Source organism: Symphalangus syndactylus, chromosome 6 (assembly GCF_028878055.3).
Source record: "Symphalangus syndactylus isolate Jambi chromosome 6, NHGRI_mSymSyn1-v2.1_pri, whole genome shotgun sequence".
Lineage (NCBI taxonomy): Eukaryota > Metazoa > Chordata > Mammalia > Primates > Hylobatidae > Symphalangus > Symphalangus syndactylus.
The window spans coordinates 88,190,122-88,213,815 of record NC_072428.2 but is presented as its reverse complement, the minus strand read 5'-3'; the positions used below and the strand labels follow the sequence as shown (position 1 = coordinate 88,213,815).

General features: G+C 35.1%; 1 protein-coding gene and 1 long non-coding RNA gene across 20 annotated transcripts in view; one reads left to right on the top strand and one right to left on the bottom strand.

Annotated features, from left to right (window-relative positions):
• Positions 1 to 23,694, top strand: part of LOC129484811 (uncharacterized) — a 126,690-nt gene that overhangs the window by 50,784 nt on the left and 52,212 nt on the right. For 5 of the 8 annotated variants that reach the window (XR_010121555.1, XR_010121557.1, XR_010121558.1 and 2 more), the window contains 2 exons: positions 1,662 to 14,859; positions 15,933 to 16,034. This is a non-coding gene — a long non-coding RNA (uncharacterized lncRNA). The remainder of the gene's footprint in view (positions 1 to 1,661; positions 14,860 to 15,932; positions 16,035 to 23,694) is intronic. The other 3 variants (XR_010121560.1, XR_010121553.1, XR_010121559.1) reach the window with 2 other exon arrangements.
• HGF (hepatocyte growth factor) overlaps positions 1 to 23,694 on the bottom strand; it is a 103,806-nt gene that overhangs the window by 39,024 nt on the left and 41,088 nt on the right. For 4 of the 12 annotated variants that reach the window (XM_063642078.1, XM_063642079.1, XM_063642076.1 and 1 more), the window contains 6 exons: positions 21,725 to 21,890; positions 17,738 to 17,850; positions 16,247 to 16,361; positions 11,182 to 11,309; positions 3,769 to 3,889; positions 2,120 to 2,238 (listed from right to left, as the gene is read on the bottom strand). In XM_063642078.1, the coding sequence (XP_063498148.1) occupies positions 2,120 to 2,238; positions 3,769 to 3,889; positions 11,182 to 11,309; positions 16,247 to 16,361; positions 17,738 to 17,850; positions 21,725 to 21,890 (762 nt within the window). Of the gene's footprint in view, positions 1 to 1,456; positions 1,717 to 2,119; positions 2,239 to 3,768; positions 3,890 to 9,964; positions 11,325 to 16,246; positions 16,362 to 17,737; positions 17,851 to 21,724; positions 21,891 to 23,694 lie in introns of those variants that run through there. The other 8 variants (XM_063642077.1, XM_055283405.2, XM_055283403.2 and 5 more) reach the window with 4 other exon arrangements.

The following is a 23,694-nucleotide window of genomic DNA, read 5'->3' as shown; positions in this document are numbered from 1 at the left end:
CCCAAAGCTCAGAAGACTTTTTAAATTTGAGTGATATAGGTTTGGCTCACAAATTCTGGTATCATTTTTTTAGAATTAACACCTTATAAACACTATCCTCTGCTTAACAAAGACATTGGAATTATATAGCATGTTACTTGCATAACTAGCCAGCTCCTTTTCGGACAGAAGAGAAAAAAGAAACCTACTTAATAGCTAGCAAGTGTCATAGTCATTCTATTTCTTGCCTCTCTCAATCTCTTTTTAAAAATACCCTAAAGATTGGTTTGGAACTGAAGAGGAGGGCAACATTTGGATTTCTTGGTGTGTGCATGCCAGTTGAAGGGTGAATGTGCAGGTGAGTGTGTATGTGTGTGTGTGTGTGTGTCCGTGTGTGTGTGTGTGTATAGGTTTTATTCCAGAGAAAATTTATAAGAGTACATAAACCGGCCAGGCATGGTGGCTCATGCCTGTAATCCCAGCACTTTGGGAGGCTGAGGCAGGCGGATCACCCAAGGTCGGGAGTTCGAGACCAGCCTGACCAACATGGAGATACCCTGTCTCTACTAAAAATACAAAATTAGCTGGGCTTGGTGGTGCATGCCTGTAATCCCAGCTTCTCAGGAGGCTGAGGCAGGAGAATCACTTGAACCCAGGAGGTGGAAGTTGTGGCGAGCTGAGATTGTGCCATTGCACTGCAGCTTGTACCACAAGAGTGAAACTCCATCTCAAAAAAAAAAAAAAAAAAAAATACCGAAACCACACATACATACACACACACAAAATCAGAAGGGAAACAATTGGTTTATTATACCTAACTGGTGTAGAACAATTTAAAGACTAATACAATTTAAAAAGTCAATGAGTGGAACCAACCCAGTCTATGCAGAGAAACACTATCACAGGAGTCATCTTTTATTTTAAAGGACAAAACAGATGATTCAATTTCCTTGGAACACAGTGTTTTACTCTGAAAGGCTTCCAGATTCTTCAGTTATTTATTGTTGTCCAAAATATTAAGAGTTGTCCAAAACATTTCCTTTTATTAGCAGGTCTAGATTGAGAGAGATTTACCTTGGCAGTACCATAGTGTGGATAATATTCAGTTAGGTTTGTTCAGAGGAACTTCCCCATCATTCTGCTATAGTGAAATATATGAAAATCAATCCATGCCCTCTTAATTGTATATTTTACTCTAGGTGCTGGTGCCTGATCTTATGTAGGTTATTTAGCTTTACATATCTGTCCATATATACATAACTTTATATTATCAGGCCAATTTATAACATTATTATACCTTACTAAATTTATGCAATTCTATTGATTTTAAAGAATTTTAGGATCCAGTTGAAAAAAATAAGACCTGTATTCAAAGAAATCAAAACATTATGTAATATTGTTTAAGAGAACAGTGAAAATGTGTGACTTAACCATAGAGGAGAGGACCAAGTTCACAGATTGAAAGGAACAATATAAAACAGGTTAAAAAATAGTTTTTATTGTAAATTCAGAAAAGCTGGGTAAGGGCCAGCATGTAGAAAAATGATTGTATGGACTGCTAAAAGACAGATCGAAACAGAATGCAGGCTGGGTACAAAGACAGCCAGAGAGGTAGGGATCAGCTATAGAGATTAGAGACATCTGTGATAAACTTCTATTAGACTCATTATTCTTCCTTGCAGCCTCTGTCACTCACCAGAAGAGGTTCACCATCAGTTGAGAGCTCATGTTATGTCTCTGGGGAGGAAAGGTAGGTAAAGGATACAGGATTGGAAGGTAAGGATCTAAGGTCCTAGCTTTTACTCCCCTAATGACTTTGTGATGCTGCGCACATTTCCGACCTTTTTCTCTCTCTGTGGTTTTTTAAATTTTCTTGATAATATTAGAAGGTTCAGGCTCTTGCCATAAGTAAAAATGTTTTCTGTGGATGTGTGTATTTGCATATTTATCACTGTCAAAATAATCAGTCTCTGAAAATGCAAAAGATTGGGTAGGATTATGTAACACATTCTTAAAATATTAAAACCTGAGCATGTTAAAGCATCAAGTTAAATAGTTGTTAACCTGTCTCACTAATAATCGCCTGCTTAGATCCAGTCCGTGAGAGGAAAAGGAAGCGATAAATTTGACCTTCACTTACCGCATGTTTTAATTGCACAGTACTCCCAGCGGGTGTGAGGGTCAAGAGTATAGCACCATGGCCTCGGCTGGCCATCGGGATTGCGGCAATAATTATCATCAAAGCCCTTGTCGGGATATCTGCAAACCACACCAAGAAAAGTGTCACGTAAATCTGCCTGGAAACACCACCCACCCCTCAGCTCACAAAATAACTTTCCACTTAGGTTGTCTACACCTAGCTGGGGAAAGAGGACATTTTCTATGTTTTGCCTTACGAGGACTGCTGATCACTGACTACTGAATCTACTAATTTATATATCCCACTAAGGATAGAGTATCACCTCCTGGCTAATAAGTTAGGTCCATGTGGTACCTTCCCACTAGCTGAGGTTCCAAATGGAGTCTCTTTCTCCTAGAACCCAGTTAAGGGGAGATTACAAAAACACGACTTCATGTAGAATGCTCATTAAGAAAACAGGTCCTCTTCTAGGGAAGGCTTAAAGTTCAAACTGAAATTTCGGTTTCAATGGTGCTGTTACTAATGACAGCTCAGTTTTGGAAATAGAGCCCTTCGAGGTCATGCCCTCACCTTCACCAGATCATGAGACAAACTTCATCACACCACTTTCTCCACACCCCACCTCCCTTCAAATGAACAGAGTCCTGAATTGGTGACTTGATTTTAATTGCTACCATATCCCTTCTGCTCTCACTTAAATGACAAGACAAGCATTTATTTGGAAAATAAGCTGGAGTTTTAATTTCATTAAAAATAACAACAAACAAAAAAGAATAGAGAAAAAGAACAAAGAAAAAACACCTAACAGCAATTTCCAAAGAAAGGTGGGGGACGGAATTTCCTGTGTAATTATTTGTATTTTTATTCTTTATAATCAAACTAAATGAACGTCTTCCTTTTTTTTTTTTTTTTACCTTAAAAGTTTCATGTAAAATACATGGGCAAAAGTAGACATGATTTTTTTTTTTTTTGGCGGGGGTAGGTAATGATTTAAGCTCAAAACCTACTCCTGGGGATAAAAGATAGATTTAGTTGCCTGACTTCTCCAAATTGGCTTTTTATATGGGCAATTTCAAAACACACCAGGACAAAGCAACCTGAATGGTTTGCTCTACTTTTTACTCCCTATGAGCACTACTTATGTCATGCTGTTATGCGTGTGGCCTGCAGTACCTGAGTCTCTGAAGATGCTCCAGAAAGAGATTTGCCTGCAATTAGTAACAATACCTCTACTCACAGCTAAGACTTGTCAAAGTGGTCATTACTGAATTGGCCCTCTGGTTTGCTTTGGTTTTGTTTTGTTTCTGCTCTGAGAGAGAAAGAAGCTTCTTTTAGTGCTTCCACTCCATACCCTGCTGATGATTTTGTGTTCAGTACCATGCTGATTTTAGAAACCCTGACCAGTTGACTATGTAGTCAGTGTTCTCATATACCTCATCATGAATCTTTTTGCCCTTATACTATTTCCTCCAAATATAATGGCCAGAAATTCTGTCAGAAGAACTCCTGAACATTCTGGGAGTTCTAAATGTTATGTTCATGCCCTATCGGGAAAACATAATATAAAGAGAATTTCCACAGCGGTGTGTCATAGAGTGAATAATAGTTTGTAAAAGAATCACTGAAAGCATGATTCATTAATATTTTACCTTTCAGGCAAGAATTTGTGCCGGTGTGGTGTCTGATGATCCCAGCGCTGACAAATCTTGCCTGATTCTGTATGATCCATGAGACCTCGATAACTTTCCCCATTGCAGGTCATGCATTCAACTAATAAAATTAAAGTATGGCATGTTAATTGTTTCTGACAACAAAATAAAAAACACGACTGTTCCATTTAAAGAACAGTACCTGTTTAGTAAACAGATTTTTTAAAAATCCTACACATCATTCTAACTTTTTATTAGGACCTAATGTCCATAAATAGTGACATAAGCTACTCCCCATAGAACACATCATACAATTTAAGTGGGATTTTTGTACTTAGTGTCACACAGATTTACTATAGGGCCACGAAGCTGTCTATCTATTGTTTCAATAACTGTCTCAAAGGTATCTAGAAAATGGAAATAAAAGACAGATCCTTGGAAATTTTTCCTGTGTTGGTCTAAAATGCAAAGATCTCAGTATCTATTTGTCAGCACAATAGTGTTTTTCTCTCAATTTGCCCTCCAAACACATACACAGGAAATACAAAGTTTAATTGAGTTTGTGTCATACTTTTATGGTTAATGACATAATCAAGACCACATAGACTTAAGAGATCGGCTTCATATAGAAATCTAGTGCAATTCAAAGAATATGGATATTTTTAAAAAATAAATCACAGCTCCTTTCTGTTAGCGAACATCCATGTTGAATAGGCTGGGCAGGTTTACATTCCTATCTGGCTTAGGATAGAAGATGACCTGCTATTGAACTCCGTGTTCCCACTCTTTTTAAAATGTATAAGCTAACGTAATTAGGTAGGATCTTACTGGTGATTTTGTGAGGTTAATTCATTGTTCTCTTCTGGCTGGCCTCTTATGTCACACTGAAAACTGAATCACATCAATTGCTGAAAGTGAGACTTCTCAAACAGACAGGTTGATTTATAGCACAGAAAGCATCCTGTGGAATAAATCATTGCTTGGCTTTCCTATGAATCAGGCAAACTTCCTTAAACACATCATTTGTATCTTGGAATTACTGATCATCTAACTTTAGCTGAAGTGGGAAGAGGCATCAATGTTTAGTTTTATCCAACGGAATCTAGCCTAATGAGTATTTGTAGTAATTTGGGATTATAGTATTAGAATCATGACTTTTGAATCCTTGATTCTTATAATCTAATAGGGACATTAACTATTAACTTTCTGAAACATGCAACAACTTGGCTTGATCCATCTACTTTCCTTCATTTATATTAATACATTAGCTAAGAGGCCAACTCAGCTTCCCTTCATTTGATACTGAGATTTTCCATACTACACCCAATAAGCACCTGAACTGTAAATGAGTGGAGTCCATGAGCATATCAACAAAGGTGTTCAGGTTGGCCAGGGTCATAGCAGTGCTCAACATAGGTGATGCAGTGTTACATTTCAGCTAATGTTACATTTCAGCTTTCCATTTGAATGCTTAACAGGTTCATTTAGTTATCTCTCTTTTTTTTTAAAGAACACAAATTTTGATACTGTCAAAGAAAATAATGCAGCATTTATCATTATTTGTTCCTTCGTGTTGGATGAAATGTACAATAGAGTACTAGGGTCACATATAAAAGATAAGTATTCACATATACAATTTCTACTCTTGTATAGTACTCAGGAAAGAGATTACATCTATTACGCCTCCTTCAGCAAATGCAGCTTGTGATAGTATATTCCTTTCTAATGAGAGTGAATAGAATTATTTCCTGGTAATCACTACATTGAGCAGTATTATAAAAATTTTTCCTTGACTTACACATTTTAATGGTTTTAAGAAAAAATAGCTACATGAATGAAACAGATGGTTCCATAAGATGACCACTTTCCATTATGAGTGTGGCAGATCAATGCTTGTTCAAATATGAATGTGCGTAAAAACCACCTTGAAATCCCGTTATGAGGCAAGTTCTGAGTCAGTGGGTCTGGGCTGGGGCACTAATAACAAGCTCCCAGGGGTTGCTGCTGCCTCTGGTACTTGGACCTCACTTTGCTTTGCAACTTTCTAGATAACAGGATCTATTATAAAAGTTCCGGGGCCGGGCGTGGTGGCTCACGCTTGTAATCCCAGCACTTTGGGAGGCCGAGGCGGGCGGATCACGAGGTCAGGAGATTGACACCACGGTGAAACCCCGTCTCTACTAAAAATACAAAAAATTAGCCGGGCGTGGTGGCGGGCGCCTGTAGTCCCAGCTACTCGGAGAGGCTGAGGCAGGAGAATGGCGTGAACCCGGGAGGCGGAGCTTGCAGTGAGCCGAGATCGCGCCACTGCACTCCAGCCTGGATGACAGAGCGAGACTCCGTCTCAAAAACAAAACAAACAAACAAAAAGTTCTGGCCGGGCGCGGTGGCTCACGCCTGTAATCCCAGCACTTTGGGAGGCCAAGATGGGCGGATCATGAGGTCAGGAGATCGAGACCATCCTGGCTAACACGGTGAAAGCCCATCTCTACTAAAAATATAAAAAAATTAGTCGGGCGTGGTGGTGGGCGCCTGTAGTCCCAGTTACTCGGGAGGCTGAGGCAGGAGAATGGTGTGAACCCAGGAGATGGAGCTTGCAGTGAGCCGAGATGGCACCACTGCACTCCAGCCTCCACGACAGAGTGAGACTCCGTCTCAAAAAAAAAAAAAAAAAAAAAAGTTCTAAGTATTTGGCAGTAATAGTTTTTTAGGAGAGACTAGATTTTACTAGGACCTTGAATAGATGAGAGTTGGATAAATTATAAAGGGACAAAATAACATAAAATTAGAAGCATAAGTATGCTATGTTGATAGTAAAGTGAAGAGAGAGTTAAGACTGCAGTTGTGGGCCTAAAAATAAATAAATAAAAGTTAGCAAGAATAATGTTACATTTTAGAAAGCAATGAAAGTTATTGTTGGGGTGGGAATTAAACATGCCATGATTGAATTGAGATACTTAAATATATTATAGTTACATATTATTTGATTGTTTATACCATACTTTTAACATAAAAGGTATCAACCAGGCACGGTGGCTCAAGCCTGTAATCCTAGCACTTTGGGAGGCTAAGGCAGGCAGATTGCCTGAGGTCAGGAGTTTGAGACCAGCTTGGGCATGGTGGTGCATGCCTGTAGTCCCAGCTACTTGGGAGGCTGAGGCAGGAGAATTGCTTGAACCCAGGAGGTGGAGGCTGCACTGAGCCGAGATGGCGCCACTGCACCACTCCAGCCTGGGTGACAGAGCAAGACTCTGTCTAAAAAACAAAAAACAAAAACAAACAAACAAACATGAAAGCTATCATCTGATTCTTACAGTGAGGAAAACAAGGCTCACAAAAGTTTTAAGAGACTTACCTAAAACACAAAATGTTAAACCTGAGCCTGGAACACAAATCTTCTGACCCATAGTCTTAATTTTTTTGCATTATCCCAAACTGCCTTTTTGTTTTACATATTTTAACTTATTTCCTACATATTCTAACCAGTTATACTTTATGATATACTGATAGCAATAACTTTAGAAAGTTGTTATCCCTACCCTTTTCAACGTTGTCCTCATTGCCCTCTGCTTTTTTGTTTACAACAGTTAACTTGCTCTCCTGTTGCAGTCTCATCTATTGGAGCATTGTAGGGAAAGTGCATAGGAATGTAACTAGATTGGACACCTTATCCAAAGTCAATGGCTGAAAAGTTGGCTGTTTTCCCACGGAATCAAACCATCAAGTTAGTCATAAGAATTATCTCAAGAAAGCCAAATTTTTAACTCATATTCACTTTTCAAACTTTGGGAATTCTCAGATTCTTCTAAATTTTATTAAAGTCAAGCAGTTCAGGTGAAACCATATGTACTCAAGGAAACAGGTGAACATATAAACGATGTAACAGTTTATATGTAGGAATGCCCTTTGGCTCTTTTTATTGCTGTCAGTACATTATTTAACTGCTCCAGCAAGTTCTCCTCTTAAAACAAAACAAAACAAAAAGCTAACTACTGCCCTAGATAGATCACATAGATCACAAAAACTCACAGAGTAATGGTTTCTGTTCATCAGTTCAATATTTGTTCTAAGTACAGTTCTGGACTGAATAATAGTAGAATACTATAAAAACTGTGTATAAATTAGAAAATACAGAGGATTAATTTAGCAGCTTTCTCATCATACTAACTAACCAAACTTTAAAAATGTTTTTCATTTTTCTCAGTCATAAAACAGGAGTGATATGAGTATACAGACTAAAACAGTTATTCTGAAAGTATCTGAATCTATTTTTAACTAGTGTTTGTTTTATTCCATTAAAGACAATCTCAGAAAAATCCACGCAGGTGATTACTTCAACAAAATTGAATGTTTAAAATATAAATAGTCTCACAAATTTACACATATAAATAAAGGTTTTACAAATAAATTATAAGTTGCCATTTAATCTTTGTAACTTGCCATTTAATCTTTGTTTTTAAAAGTCTTCACATAGAGTATCGAATTATACACATAAACTTATGTCAGTATTATTTGGGATTTTAAATGTAATGTGTTTTTAAAAATAATGATTATGGCTTAATTAAAATATATTTACTTGATCATTTGACAGTCATTAGAAATGACATCTGTTCCAATGACTAATGATTATTTTATTTTAAATTTCAAGCAAACGCTAAAGCAAGAAATTGGATTTTACATAACTCAACTTTCTAAAACTTTTGAATCAAGCACTAATTATTTTCTCTGTATAACTCTATAGGGTTCTTTTTTAAAATTGTCCATTAAAAGTGTACATATTTATCATGTACAACATGATGTTTTGAAGCATATATACATTGTCAGTGGACTAAATCAAACTAGTTAACATATGCATTACTTCACATAGCAATTTTGTGGTAAGAACATTTAACATCTAGTCTCTTAGCATTTTTTAAGTATACAATATAATATTATTAGCTATAGTCATCATTCACACAACAGATCTATTGAACTTACTCCTCTTATCTAACTGGAAGGTGATAAATGTGATAAAAGAATATTTGTTTTCTTTTGGAATATTTACTATATTTTAAAGTTTTAAATTATAAGAAAATAATATTAATCATTGACTATCAGATACAATTCTTTTAATTTTAAACAAATTTCAGGTGATTATATAGCCAAGTTTTAAGCATAGTTACAAAAATTTCAAAAAATATATACTGTTCTATATGTCTTTTTCATTTGAACAGTCTAAAGTTTGATCACGGGTGTTTTTCCTTGTTTAATTTTAAATACGCAAAATAATTTTATAGTTGCTACCTTAGCCATAATAAAATAACCTTTACAACTTACCATTTAATTTGTATCCATGGATGGAAGTGGCCCATCTATTATACAACTTAAGCATTCTGAATTTTGAGGTTTCCCCCTTATATGTATTTTAGAAGAAATTTAAATCATGTCACATTATTTTGTATATTTTATATTATTGATTTTATAAGTCACTCTTTTCCTCTGCCAATATTTTGACAATGCTTCTTATTTTGGATCTTTTTCATTAAAACCCTGCTAACACATTGCTTGTGTTAGCTTGAATTTAAAATATCACAGTTTAACTCATACTCTCTGAAATATGTTTAACCTACAGGGCAGATGTTGGTTCCCTTCTCCCACAGGAGAGTTATTCCACTATTGCCAGGCCACTAATTATTTCCAGAAAGAACGTATCTGCAACCTTTAGTGCCGTGGTGACCAATAGCAGCATGCGCCATTAATACCAGTGAGCAGTGCCCTTTTCTAAGGGAGATGTGATGACCTCAAATTATTAAAGATACTAGAGAGTTACATTCTAATGAGATAAGAATAACTGAAAATAGGATTTATTCAAGGACTTCTTTTCTAGCACTTTTAATCTATGTCACCTAGCAGTCCAGTCCTATGTAAGTAAGTATATTTTGACGACTGTATTTCTTATAAACCCGGAGTTGAAAAATCATATTCTCACAAGAACCAGGCAGGTAACGAAAATAGTAAGCTGTTTAAAGTTTGGCCAAGGTACTGGCCTTTGAAAACACGTTTTCAGGTCAAACAAAACCCCTTGCCAATGATTTTCAACCTCAGAAAACTGTAATAGGAGAGATTCCCCTAAAAGTAGGGTTTTTTTTCTTCCATGTGCAAGTTTAAGACAAATATTAATTCATTCAGACTTATTCATACAAAACAGACTTGTTCATAACGTGATCATAGAAAAGTTTATTATTTTTAAAAGAAAAGAAAACAATGAAGAGGTTATAGGGAACAGAATATGATATGGAATGGAAAGTAAGAATTTACAAACAGAGATGGAACTGGCTCTAGCACATAAAGTCAAGGATTTCAAATTCACTAACAACAGAAAACAAATCCTTCTCTGTGACAATTAGCTAACAGTAGCCTTTACTTTTTATGTGATAAATATCAACCTAATATTAAATGAATATTTATGGAGGAAATATTTTTTAAAATATTTGGTTAATAACAAACAGGTAAGATATCTTAGTATAAAACTTGGACAGCATTCCCGTAGTCCCCCTCCCCAAATACTCCAAAATCCTAATAATTTTCTAACAGAGTTTCATCCATGTTTCACTTAGATTTTTGGAAATTTAGAGTTTCTGACAGAACTGAAAAATCCAGCTATTCAGTAGCCAGATAACTAAGAAAAATGAAACCACATACAATGCTGAAATGGTTACTCTTCCATCTTGTCAGCCATTCAGTTTTCCACTGCAAAAGTAAAGACAATGCCCTTTTATGCTGTGAGAAGAGCTGAAAACACAGACATGGATTTAAGGTGCCTGCCTTCAAGACAGTTTGGGCTCCATTGCTTTGATCTCTTCAGATCCTATTCTGAATGGTACTCAGTTCCAGTCTATGTGTCACATTTGATTCTAGGCACATTTTCACCAAAACGTGCATGGGGTCAAGATTCCAGTGATCCCTTCTTATATTGTATTCTCTTCTGGGTCCATATACCCTTGTCACACCACTTCAGAATAGTTTGGACAAAATTTCTGTGGAAGCAGGTGCTGGTTGAATAGAATTAACATTGCTAATGAAAGGCTAAGCTTCATTCAACTCCTTTCAGGTGCCACACAGTAAGTAGATTTTGAGGTATGTGAGCTCAAGACAGTAGGTAAGTAAACCCTCTCTTTCACTTTCCCCAGAGGGATGTCTCAGGCAGTGTTGAAATTCAAACTGATAACTCGCTCTGTTATTTTGCATTAATCTGGTGATAATCCAACAGTTTTAAAAACATTGTATAAAAATGTTTAAATAATTATTTGTAGTTGCATTTGCATGAACAACATATTTATTATGATTGATTCGTTGCTGTTAACCTTCAATGTGAGTTACAGTTCGACACATAGGGGGAACAGAATGGCCCACATGGCATTCAGGTTTATTTACCTTCTGAACACTGAGGAATGTCACAGACTTCGAAGCGTACCTCTGGATTGCTTGTGAAACACCAGGGTCCCCCTTCTTCCCCTCGAGGATTTCGACAGTAGTTTTCCTGTAGGTCTTTACCCCGATAGCTCGAAGGCAAAAAGCTAGTTTTAAAATGATAATCATTACAGTATAAGAGCATGCAACTTTTTTTGCCTATTAATTTTACTAATTAGTGGGTATGTTTTTGCTGAAAGTAGAAAAATCCTTTATCTTATATTCCTTCATATATTTTAACTTAAAATTCTGTCATTTCCATCTGTCCTTAAAACGTTTGAATTTTATTAACATCATTTAGCTGAATTTCCATATTCACCATCAAGTTAGAAAGATGAGCCTGTTAATTTGCTAAGAGTCAAACATTCTAGAACTTAATCGATGTTGTTTGAAACATAATTTCAAAGCGCCACTAAAAGATAGCAGGTGATTGAGCAAGGCCACTTAGGAGAGAACTGAGAAATCGCTGCCACTGATTTTGAAATCTCATTATTTCTTGCATTACTTATTTGAGATCATTACTTGTTTGTTTATTGCTTTTCTTATAAATAGCCCCCTTTTTCCTGCACAATTGAGAAACAGATTCATGAAGTAACATGAATAAAGAACCCAGAATCCAATTAAATCTGGGCTGAAACTTCAGCTCACTTTCTTACTGTGAGACCCCAGCAAGTAATTTAGCTTCTCTCAGCCTATTAGCTTACCTGTGCACTGAGTGTAACCATAACCTTTAACATCTTACACCTTATATGGTTATTTTGAGAAGCTCCAAGGGATAATAGAGTAATTGACACTTAACAAATGCTACCTCTTATTAAGCACACTCCACTTCGTAGTCTGTATCTACTGTGTCCTAATAAAGAACAGAATTGCTTATTCTCTTCAATAATTTTGATCATTTTGACTGACTGGAGCTTAGTAATCCCAGTTTTGGTTTATAATAGTAAGCCATTGAGTGCAGTAACTGCAACACATTATCTTCACTTAAAATTTCTAGTGCCCTACTCTTACTGTTATTACCAGCATAAAGTATTTTAACACATTAGAAAAGGCCAAGTCTTTTTGATACTTTTGTAGTGCTTGTGATATTGGACTCAACAATTAGATATTGCATTTGTCTGCCAGACTTTACACAAAAGATCATAATAAAGAATATACATCTACAGGTAATACCAGTAAACATTTCTTTGAAAATCCAGTTACATTTTTAATATTCAGTTTGCATTCTGTGAACAGGCTTTATTTCTACTTTTACTGAGACCTTAAGTTCTAAATGGCACTAAAATTACAGTGAAGTCCAAGGATTTTAGTCTCTTAGTAAATACCATTCAAATGTGCTTCCTACCCAATGAAACTTCTAATAAACCATCATTTTTCATGTTGTGACACAAAACAAATACAGGTATGCGTCATGTACCAAGCAGTATTTTGCAATGAAACTCTTTCATTTTGACATGAGTGTATTCTAGAGTTGTCTTCAGAAAATATAAATTATTGGACAAAACAAATAGTATAAGAGACTTATTGATAACTAAACATTTTCAGGGAACCAATGAAACATTATCCATATTATGCAACTTCAGTGCATCTAAATAGTTAATATCCATACTTCACTAGCATTCTTCATATGGGGAAATAGAAATAAGACAGGTTGTCAGACCGTATGACTGATAAAAATTTTAATGCAACTAAAATTCAGCATAATTTCACAATTCCTAACAGTAAACTTTTTTAAAAAGTCATTTTTCTGACTTTTAGCTCCATCATTCCAGAATATTTTAATGCATCTTTTGTTTGGGCCATGGCTTACTCACTTTTCTGACAGAATCAGATGTGACTTTTGCTTTATATGTTTTCAAGAAGTCATGCACTAATCAAATTTATTTAAGCAAAGTATACTATAGCTCTCTTTTACGGAAAAGTTGATATGGTAGAGTGGTGAGAAGTTTATTTGTTAATCACAAAACCCATAAGGTTGCCCCATATCTATCATCTAAATAGTATACAACCTTAGTCCTTAGACAATTCATTTACTCCCTGGGTTTTAATTTCTTCACTTAGATGAATAATATGAACTATAATTTCCCTTTCTCTGTATCATTTTATATATTAAGATTATTTAAGAAACCTAGTAGCTATAGCAAATGCTCAGTACACAAATACTCAATCTTTATAGTCTGGAGAGGATTTTTGTCCCCTCTACATATGCACACCGAAATACACAAAGTGATACACCCATATACCTTTCCAGTGGATTTGTAAAGCCAAAAAAAGGCTGCAAAGAAGTAGTGAATTAGTAAGTCAACAATTTATTAGGAAAAATACAGGTAGAAAGGAAGAGAGAATAATGTAGAAATCAAAAGTAGATATGGCCAAAAGATGAATAAAATTCCCCCATTGGAGTTAATAAAATTAAAATGAAGAGAAAAGATGGGCTCATTTCCACCATTCTGAATCAATCCATATCAAAAACCTCTCTAGGACATGAAGGTGAAATAGCAGTCTGGGTCATCTCTTTTCTTCATTCTATGGTGTATTTTATCTTTTACCTAAATTAACTGTTTTTTTTGTTAGTGTCCCAATGTATTTCTCCTGCTTTTCTTTAGCACCCCATATTTGACCAAGGGATGAAGCCTCGCCATGCTCTTTCACTTATGTGTGTTCATTCAACAAGTGTTTATGAGAACCCATTACACACAAAGCATGTGCCAGTCAGCAGATTCTGTAATAAGCATTTATTCATATATACACTATTTTTGGTTCTCTGTCCTTGCTGTTGGCGAGGCTTTAAGAAAGATAAGTGAGGAAATGTTTAAAATTGGGTTACATCCAAATATACTTTGAAATATAAACTAGGGTCTTCTAGGTGCTAGACTCCCTTTGTTTTCTTTTAATATTCACTGTGTTCCTAGGAAACTTGATCTATTCCATCATCTGATTCATTAATGAATGCTGGGTGCCCAATGAAGGATACAGATGTAGATATCAGGTCACCTGATTTTCTAGTTAAGCTTCTACACTAATTTCATCATCTATCATCATCTTTCCATTAAGCCACTTGTAAAATATTTCAATTTAGGGGTCAACAATAAATCATTCCTCCAGACAGAAACATATTTCTTTTTCTATTTTCTGTAAAATTAATCTTTAGTCAACACTTAAAAGTGTTAAACCATCATGCAGCTATTCCAATAAGCTGCTAATTGATGAAAATTATGTGTTTCCCTCACTGAATACAAAAAGGGATTTTATTAATATACTGGATCCTCTCAGCCATAAACATCTATATCACAAGGAAGTGTTCATTGGTAAAAGAGCTGATCGGACTGGGAAGCCAGTTCCCACAGAGATCTATTTCACATTTACTCCTCCAGCAGAGAATCACAATCATAGAAAACTCTGGGTGAAATAAGACCTCTATTAGGTCAATCTAATGCATTCTCCTGGACTAGGGTAGGATTGATTTCAAATGTTATTCCTCTGTTCATGAAAAACTTAGATCCATCTACTTAAATAAAATGTTTTCTTCACTATGCAGGGAGTAACACCATGCAAACTCTCAGGAGAGGACAAAACCAATCATAATTTTTGTTTTTGTCATATAAGGAAAATACTGTGTTTTAGAGGCGTTTCTACATAATCGTAAGTAACTAATTTTGAAAATTGTTGTTTTCTGTTATTGAAATGTTGTAGGGCTGATCAGCTTGGACACTTACTAGCTAGTGTTAATTAGGCCAAGATCATAGGTTTAATCCCAGTGTGGAACAACAAACTCTTTTTCTTTCTGTGTTGGTCAATTAACTCATCTCTGTTTCCTAACGAAGAATCATCTTGCAGAATTATGTCCCCAAAATGGAATAGAATAAAAAGTAGATTCAAAAAGGCAGTCATCACCACCACTGCAAAAACAAATCACAGCATGGGTTCTACTGACCGGCCAAATGTTTCATGCCCTGAAGTTGTTAAAAGCACAGGGTATAGTGATGGTGACTGGGCTTATATTCTGGCCATGTCACTTCCTAGTTGTGCATGACACTGAAAACTTACTAAGTGTGTTTATGCTTCAGTTTTGTCATGTAGGTAAAATAGAACCAATAAAACTACCCACTGTGTGGTTCTCATGATGAGTAAATGAGATTAACAGGGTACATTGCTCAGCATGGTACATGGTAAAGTAAACCCTCCAATGCATTACTAACAAGGGGAGAGCTGTTTTAAACTACTTTGGTTTCTCATAAAATTGTGTGTGAAATAAGCCTTGACTAATACTCCAGTCAGTATTAGATATCTATGTTTTTCCTCAGTGTTGATTGAAACTCTCAGTCTGACGAGCTTAAGTATATTGTGTTTACTCATCTTTAAATAGTATCCATCTGTTGTAATGAACACATTTATCCAATTTGGTCTTTAGGCAATAGGTGAGATGGAAAAGCTGGTCAATCTGAAGCTTGAGCTTTTAGCAGTGGTTCTCAATTTTGGCTGCACTTTGGATTCATGGTGGGAGCTTAAAAAATACTGGTGCCTTATTCTCCCCAGAGATTCTGATTTAATTGTTCTGTGTTGTCATCTTCTAAGTAAGATTTGTCCAGGGCTTGCAGCAGGTGATTTTAATGTGCAACCAATGTTGGGATCCACCAAGGTTCAAGAACCCTCAGCCCTCAGTAAGAATCTCATCTACCTCTGATTTTTCACGATCAACCTCTCCCCCTGCGCAGTGACGTACTATCTCAAAGACGGAAAGAGGAAGAAGAATCGTCTTAAACGAAGTTTACGTTATGATTTCACAAATACCGAGATCTACAAATTGAGGCATTAAGGTAAGATATTGTTTTGGCTACATTTTATTAACATATTAATTAATCATATGCTAAATATCAGTCATGAATTCATATAAAGCGTGCCGTAATGCAATTCGGCAAGTTGGCTAAGTTATTCTAGGATTGTAGAATTATTCTGAAGGACTAATATGAGACTGTTAACATGTATAAAAGACAGAGGCTTCATCCTCTTTTCTTCATACTGTTCTTACCTGTGTTCGTGTGGTATCATGGAACTCCAGGGCTGACATTTGATGCCACTCTTAGTGATAGATACTGTTCCCTTGTAGCTGCGTCCTTTACCAATGATGCAGTTTCTAATGTAGTCTATTGAAGAAAGTAGATAAAATTATTGCAACTATGCAAAACATATGCTGTATTTAAGAAAAAAATTCCGTTGAAACCTGTAATTAACTCTTGTAAACTATTTTAAATAACATTGAAATTTCTTGCCTAAATCTTCTACTAGCATTTTCAAAATAACACATTTCCAAATAATCCAAAACAGATGATTGAGAAGTTTTAATTTTGTGTATATATGCATAGATAACTCCAGAGAGCAGTCCCTGTACTTAACATAGTCTGTATACTCAACTGGCCAAGCAATTATGATTTCCTCAAATATATAGACCATTTTTAAAAATATTAAAAACAAAATTAAATGATTTTTAAAACCTATATTGAATTCAAAAAGTTACCTAAGATAATTAATTTGTCCTTCTTAGTAAAATTGTGTGGATTTTTGTTTATATATGTATATGCATGAGGTAGCTTGCTTATTATTTTCCATATTTTTGCAAACATTTCCACTGCTAACTGATAGGACAATCAAATTGTAATAACCTATATATTCCTACCAAATAATAGTACATGCAGTTGTTAGCAAGCTAGAAGACAGTTTGAAGTAAGAATGGTCTTATACTAGATCATGAATTATGTTTAGGATTTGCAGTACTATTGAGGTGTATAAAGATTAACTTACTTCTACAATGAATTTATTTTTATTTAAACATTTACCCTGTTAACTTGAAAACATCTATATATTGTACCATGTTATGTATCCAAATTCAATAGGACACAGTTGTTTAACATTCTTCAATTATTTCATTTACTTGATTCTGCTTTTGAATAAAATAAATACCTAATGAATATAATATCAGACCACCAGAATAGGCAATCAGCAAATAATATGGTCTCAATTCCTCCTTTAAAGGTTTTTTCAAATATATGATGAAACATAGTCCCAACTCATTTCTCCAGAATCTCCATATTTTGTTGTGATCAGTAATCATCACTATAATTTAGTTATCCAACATTGTTAAGTGCAAAATACTGTAGCAAACTCAAAATTTGCTGTAATATAAAGTGTTTTAAACTTTATAATGAATTAAAGTAGCACTTTCTAAAATGAACATGGAGAATGCCAGTTCTAGGAGATGCTCCAAAAAAAATAAAAATAAAAATAAACAGAGGGAGGAAGGGAATCAAGATTATGAAAAGTTTTGAAAATGTTCTCCTTAAAGTACCATACTAAAAATAGTCAAGATACTAGTTTGAACTGTCTTAATGGATGAATTGACTACATAAAATATCTCATATATACTAGAAAAATCAGTGAGAAAGACCACTCTGGCAGGAAATTACAAACATACATTTCATTATACTTTATTTCATCATGCAATATTTAGGGAGAAGTCAGTTACCTTTGTTTTCATAGAGGTCAAATTCATGGCCAAACTCTTTTTTCACTCCACTTGACATGCTATTGAAGGGGAACCAGAGGCATTGTTTTCTTGCTTTATCAAAAACAAAAGCCCTGAAAAAAATATCAGAATGAAAAGAAGAAATACTACTATTCATACAGTATTTAAAGAATGGGCATATGGTTCATCAAGGAGGACAATATAGAAACAAATGCATAATTACATATACATAATAAAAATGAGTTAAATTTGAACCTACCATTTTGATAGCCAAACAAGAAAGAACAAAATTAAGTTTTTGTAGGAGTAGATTTAAATATCAGATTGAATACTCTTTGAAATATTCTCATGTTATTCCAAAAGGCTTGTAGAAAAATAACAGTTTTAACATGCAAAATCAATATGTAACACAACTATTTGAATTACTTCTGAAGGCTTTATTTTTCTGTAACTTCACAAAAAGTTGGAAGATTTTTATCCACACTTGTACAAAATGGTATTATATTTGAGATATTTAAGCTATCTCAATTATATCCGAGATATCAGGAGTAATTTACAAAGTGTATAACTGTAAAAAATATATTCTAAAATGACATTTTCTAAGGTGCATTAGATATATCAATTGAGCCCTAGGAGATTCTCCTAAAAAGTGGGATCTGAAACCAAGTGTTTGGAAATTTTTGCATATAATGTAATTTTTTGGTGAATTATAAAACATTGCAGTTTATTAAAAGCTATGAAAATCTTGTTAAGGATAACTATTTAAGCTAATATTTCCTAAATAGGTTTGCTTATATAAGCATTTTTTGTTTTTTTGTTTTTGAGACAGAGTCTCACACTGTTGTTCAGGCTGGAGTGCAGTGGTGCGATCTCGGCTCACTGCAAGCTCTGCCTCCCAGGTTCACGCCATTCTCCTGCCTCAGCCTCCCAAGTAGCTGGCACTACAGGCACCCACCACCACGCCTGGCTAATTTTTTGTATTTTTAGTAGAGACGGGGTTTCACCGTGTTAGCCAGTATGGTCTCGATCTCCTGACCTCATGATCTACCCACCTCGGCCTCCCAAAGTGCTAAGCATTTTTAATTTAAAGAAAACTAGTAATATTAGAGAATATCTTTTTGATATAACATCTTAAAGAAAGTTACGAAGACATGACACCCCTACTATTCCTACAGCTAAGTATTATATTGGTTTTTTTGTTATTGTTCACTAAAAGAATCTATTTATATAACAAAATGATAAATATGCAAAAAAGTGATAAATTTGTTTTTAAGTGATTCCATCTGTAAAGTGGGTAACAGGATTTCCAGTTTGCTGATCTCATTCACTCTTTTTTCTCCTTCCAATACAATGGACAGATGCTTTAGAAAAGTGTTTTTTATATTATTTTACACCTCCATATAAAGTGGGTGGAAGCCATCAAATTCTGTAAGTTGCATCTTCTTTTAGGTTTGACTTTTAGAGTCTTTATCTTAACATCGTTCTAGTTGTAATCTTTTCAACAGCTTATTTTGTCTATTTCCTATTTGTTTATGGCAGGAAGGCAATTCTAGTACCAGTTGCCAGCCATGGCTAAAATAGGAAATCTTCCTATCTTATTAAGTGAATTTATGAATGAGTTATTTCCTGAAGAGCTTAGAATCAGGCATTCTTGGTCATCTTTCCTACCCAGCAAAGAATAATTTGAATCTCTAGAAAATCAATATTGTTGATATCTTCTCAAGAAAAAACAATATTTAAGAATGTTCCACCTCACACCCATTCATGTCACAGATGGTTTCGCACACTTCTTTGGTATTTTATAAGTGGTTTATGGTATTTTTCATTGTTTTTAAATAATTCTGTTTTACATAACATGTCTAGAAACAACATCCTTTGATTCATTAAGACCTTAAGTTCATAGTATCATAGTATGTTCATTCAATTCTATATAGCTAAGATATTTAATAATCCCAAATACATATGTGTGTCTATGTGCATGTGTGTGTGTGTATGTGTGTATGAATGAGGAGGATTTTACCATTTCTGGGCCAAGAAATCTTGGCTCTAATACATAATATTACCTGTGGTTTTCTGCACAGGTTGCCATAAATTTGGAGACTAAATATAACTCAACCAAAATATGGTAGGAAAGTATGAAATCTCATATACATGGAATATGTGAGCACTTACTAATTTATTAATGTCTTCTCTAGTAAAATCATTTTAGTTCCTAGTAAATAAAACAAAAGGAAAGTTTTTCTTTCCTAAGTATAAGGTTGACTAATGTGAAAATTGAACGGTAGCAATACTTTCCTTACTTGTGGGTCCAAGAGAGTTTATTTTCAAAGCTAAAAATCAGCAATGAGGTGTCCTCTCCTTCCCTTTTCCCTGCCCTTCCAGCCCTTCCAGCCCTGAGAGGGGAAAATACATCTCTATCCTCCTCAACTGCTGGAACATCTCCATGAATCTACACAGCTGAGATGTTAATTGAGAGTAGTTGTCTCTATTTTTAACAATAGCAAGGCTTTTATAGGACAGTCAGGGAATAAAACAGAATTATCATCGGAATATACTTGCAAAGTCAATTCCCACTCCCCTTGCCAGGAACTATCTCCCTGAAATTGGCAGTTTCACTCTAGAAATTGAAAGCAGATAGTCTTTCCTCAACCTAAACCTGATAAAGATCTTTTCTGACCATGCTCTTTCCTCTCAGGCCCATAACATTTATTTCTCTGAAAAAGGCAAGATGAAATTAGGACCACTTGCCATGACATTACTAAACCCTGTGGTCATATTATGGGTCACTACTGAAATGTAATTGAGTTGAATTTAATATGTACAGGATTTTATGCATGACCTTGTTAAAAAAAAAAGATAAAATAGGGAGTGAAAGAGTGGGAAATAAGTGAGGGAAGATAATGAACTAAAAATGTGTCTTCTTCTGATAGTTTGGGAGACTATTCGAATCAAATTGTCACCCTCTTAGCCGAAAACAAAAAGTTTTATGCTCTGGGATCACTGGCAAAGTAGTAAGGCATCAGTTCCCAACCTTTTTGGCACCAGGGACTGGTTTATTTTTCCAACGGGGTGGTGTGGGGGTGGGGGTGGGCCCGGGAGCGGGGAATGGTTTTGGGATGAAACTGTTACACTTCAGATCATCAGGCACTAGATTCTCATAAGGAGCGCACACCCTAGATCCCACACATGTGCAGTTAACAATGGGGTTCAGCTCCTATGAGAATCTAATGTGGCATATCCAACAGGAGGTGGAGCTCAGGCAGTAATGCTCACTGGCCTGCAGCTCACTCCCGCTGTGAGGCCTGGTTCTTAACAGGCCACAGACTAGTGGCAGGGGTAGGGGGTTAAGGACCCCTGTAGTAAGGAATTCTTCCCTATGAGGTCACACAGGGACTGTCAAAAGACATGAAACTCTCCATTTAGGTCCCCTCATGCCTCTTTAAATTGCCCCATCAATTTTCACCTGAAACTTTACCATTGCTATCCTCTTCTTTCAAACAGTCTCTGCTGACACCAGTGTCTCTAATTTTTAAACTAATTCTCTCAACACCTTTTATTTAAATCCCTAAAAGCAATGATATAATAAAGTTGAAGTAAATTTTGGCTGCTGCCCAAATTCTGTTCTAAAAATTCCTCCATTCCTCTTGCAAGAAAAAAAAAAGTTACTCTGAATAGATATTTTAAAACCCAAAGCCAATTGAATTTCATTTTAGTTACTCAAATTCAATTGCCCATCAGATGAGAAAACAAATTCCATAACCAAAGCCACTGTGGATTTTAGAAGGTAGCAGTTTTTGCGCTCTCCCTTACTCAAGCTATGTTTCCATAAACTGAGAGCTAAGTCTTCGTTTGTAGTGAGTTAAATCTAGAGTCAAACTTACAATTTTATGATCAAATCACATTGACAACAACACAAAAGACACATGATTATAATACATGCATGCTATATTTGGAAAATTATTCCAAGAACGAAATGAAGTAACTTACTTGCAAGTGAATGGAAGTCCTTTATTCCTAGTACATCTATTAGCACATTGGTCTGCAGTATTCACTTTTTTGGTTTTTATCTTCAGTGCTGGATCTATTTTGATTAGGGTAGTCTTTGCTGACTTTTTGAATTCATGAATTGTATTTCTTCTTTTCTTTTGTCCCTCTATTAAATACAAAATGTTTAAAAAAAATTAACATTGGAGAAATGTTTTTAAGGCTCATATATATATAAAAAAAAAAATCCTAAGGATCGTCTACAAGAAGGTGATTTTACTTGACAATATACTAGATTTCCAGGGGTTAGGAGCAGAGTGAGGTAGGGAATAGTTAAGAGAAAGAGAGGAATATTGTAATCAAGGAAAAACAAATAACTTGTCATGTAGAGTCACTCATTTACATTCTTTCAAATTAAGGAGCTTTTAAAAATCAGGACAGAGTTCACACTAAAGAAATAAATAACATGATATTTCCCAAACATCATGAAAGCAAATATCAGTGCTAGAAGCATATCGTATCATGCTTCATAATTAAACTTTTCATTTCCTTCTACAATTAGTCCTCATGTACATTATAGTATTTAACAAGATAAGCCAACATAAAGACAGGCAAGAAACTTCACACTAAAAACTGTACAGTGGACAAATTCTTCTGACCTACTCTTTAAAGTCTTTCATATTATTCATATTTTAGCCACTCTCTCCTCATTTAGTGCATAAATGTTTTCTGTGCTTTTGGACACTATTTCTTGGTATCACTGAACTGTTTGTCTTGAGATCAAGCCAAATGCTGTAAATCAAATGTATGTAAAACTTCATCCTTTAATGCAGCAATATCATTTTTCTTCATGAAAATACAAGGCGCCTAGATAGCATGAAGCCTCCTACTGAAAACCTGAAAAACAGAACTAAAACATTCTAAAAGACTTAATCTAATGGATAACTTTAGTGTTTCAAAAAACTTGTTCTCTGTATTCTCAATTTGCCCAAAATAGCCCCAATCTGTTAGTGATCAGCATCTTCACAATGCAGATCAAAATGTTTAATAGAATGCAGCTATTGTGTAATAAGGATAGATGTGCTTGTGCTCCTCTGCCTGTCAATTCTTTTCAAACATGCTTATACCAAAGGCAGTAAGGATACATTCATTTTTCAGTCAAAGAAACCAAGACTTAGAAAAAAATTAATTGACCACTTAGAAGATCTCAGACTGGAAACCCAGCAGGCTGACTTAAAAACCACCACTCTGAACCACTGACCATGCCATCTGTAGCTAAGAATTGCTAAGATTGTAGTGGAAATATGGCATGTAACATTTTCCTGAATATTTGGTTTAGAGCTAGCAGTAGAGAAGAAATGTGGATAGTAGAGCAGGAAATACATTCCTCGTCTGTATCTGTGTTGAAATGTGTCAAAAAAGGAGAGTAAAAATTTGTGGGCACAAAATTTGGAAATACAACTAGCAGAGTGAGGTACCAGAAATGCCATCATACTCTAAGTTTGTCAGCAACCGCTGGCTCCAGTTGGTTTATGAGATGAGCAGATGCTACTAATTAGTGTCCATCCTAATTTGAAGGCTGCAATAAATTAGAGAAAACACAAGGTCCTCTAAATTTCTGAATCTCTGTAAAACTCCAAAGCACAATCTCCAAAAGACAATACTAATTCCTGCAATGATGTTTTCATTTTTAATTTTTTTTTGCCTTACTGGATAGAATGGCTATGGTACAACAGATACAGTTTAAAAGACATTTTAACATAAAAATCAAATCAACCAAAAATCTGTCAACATGTTATTTATTGAGCATGGACCAAATGCCTTGTACAACACTGGCAATCTTATTGACTTGCCAAATGACTTTTTAATTACCTGAAATGTTAACATCCCGATTTCTCAATCTAAAATATAAAAGTTACATTAACTTTAAACTATAACCATTAAGTAAATATTTGAAAATCAATTTGGATTTT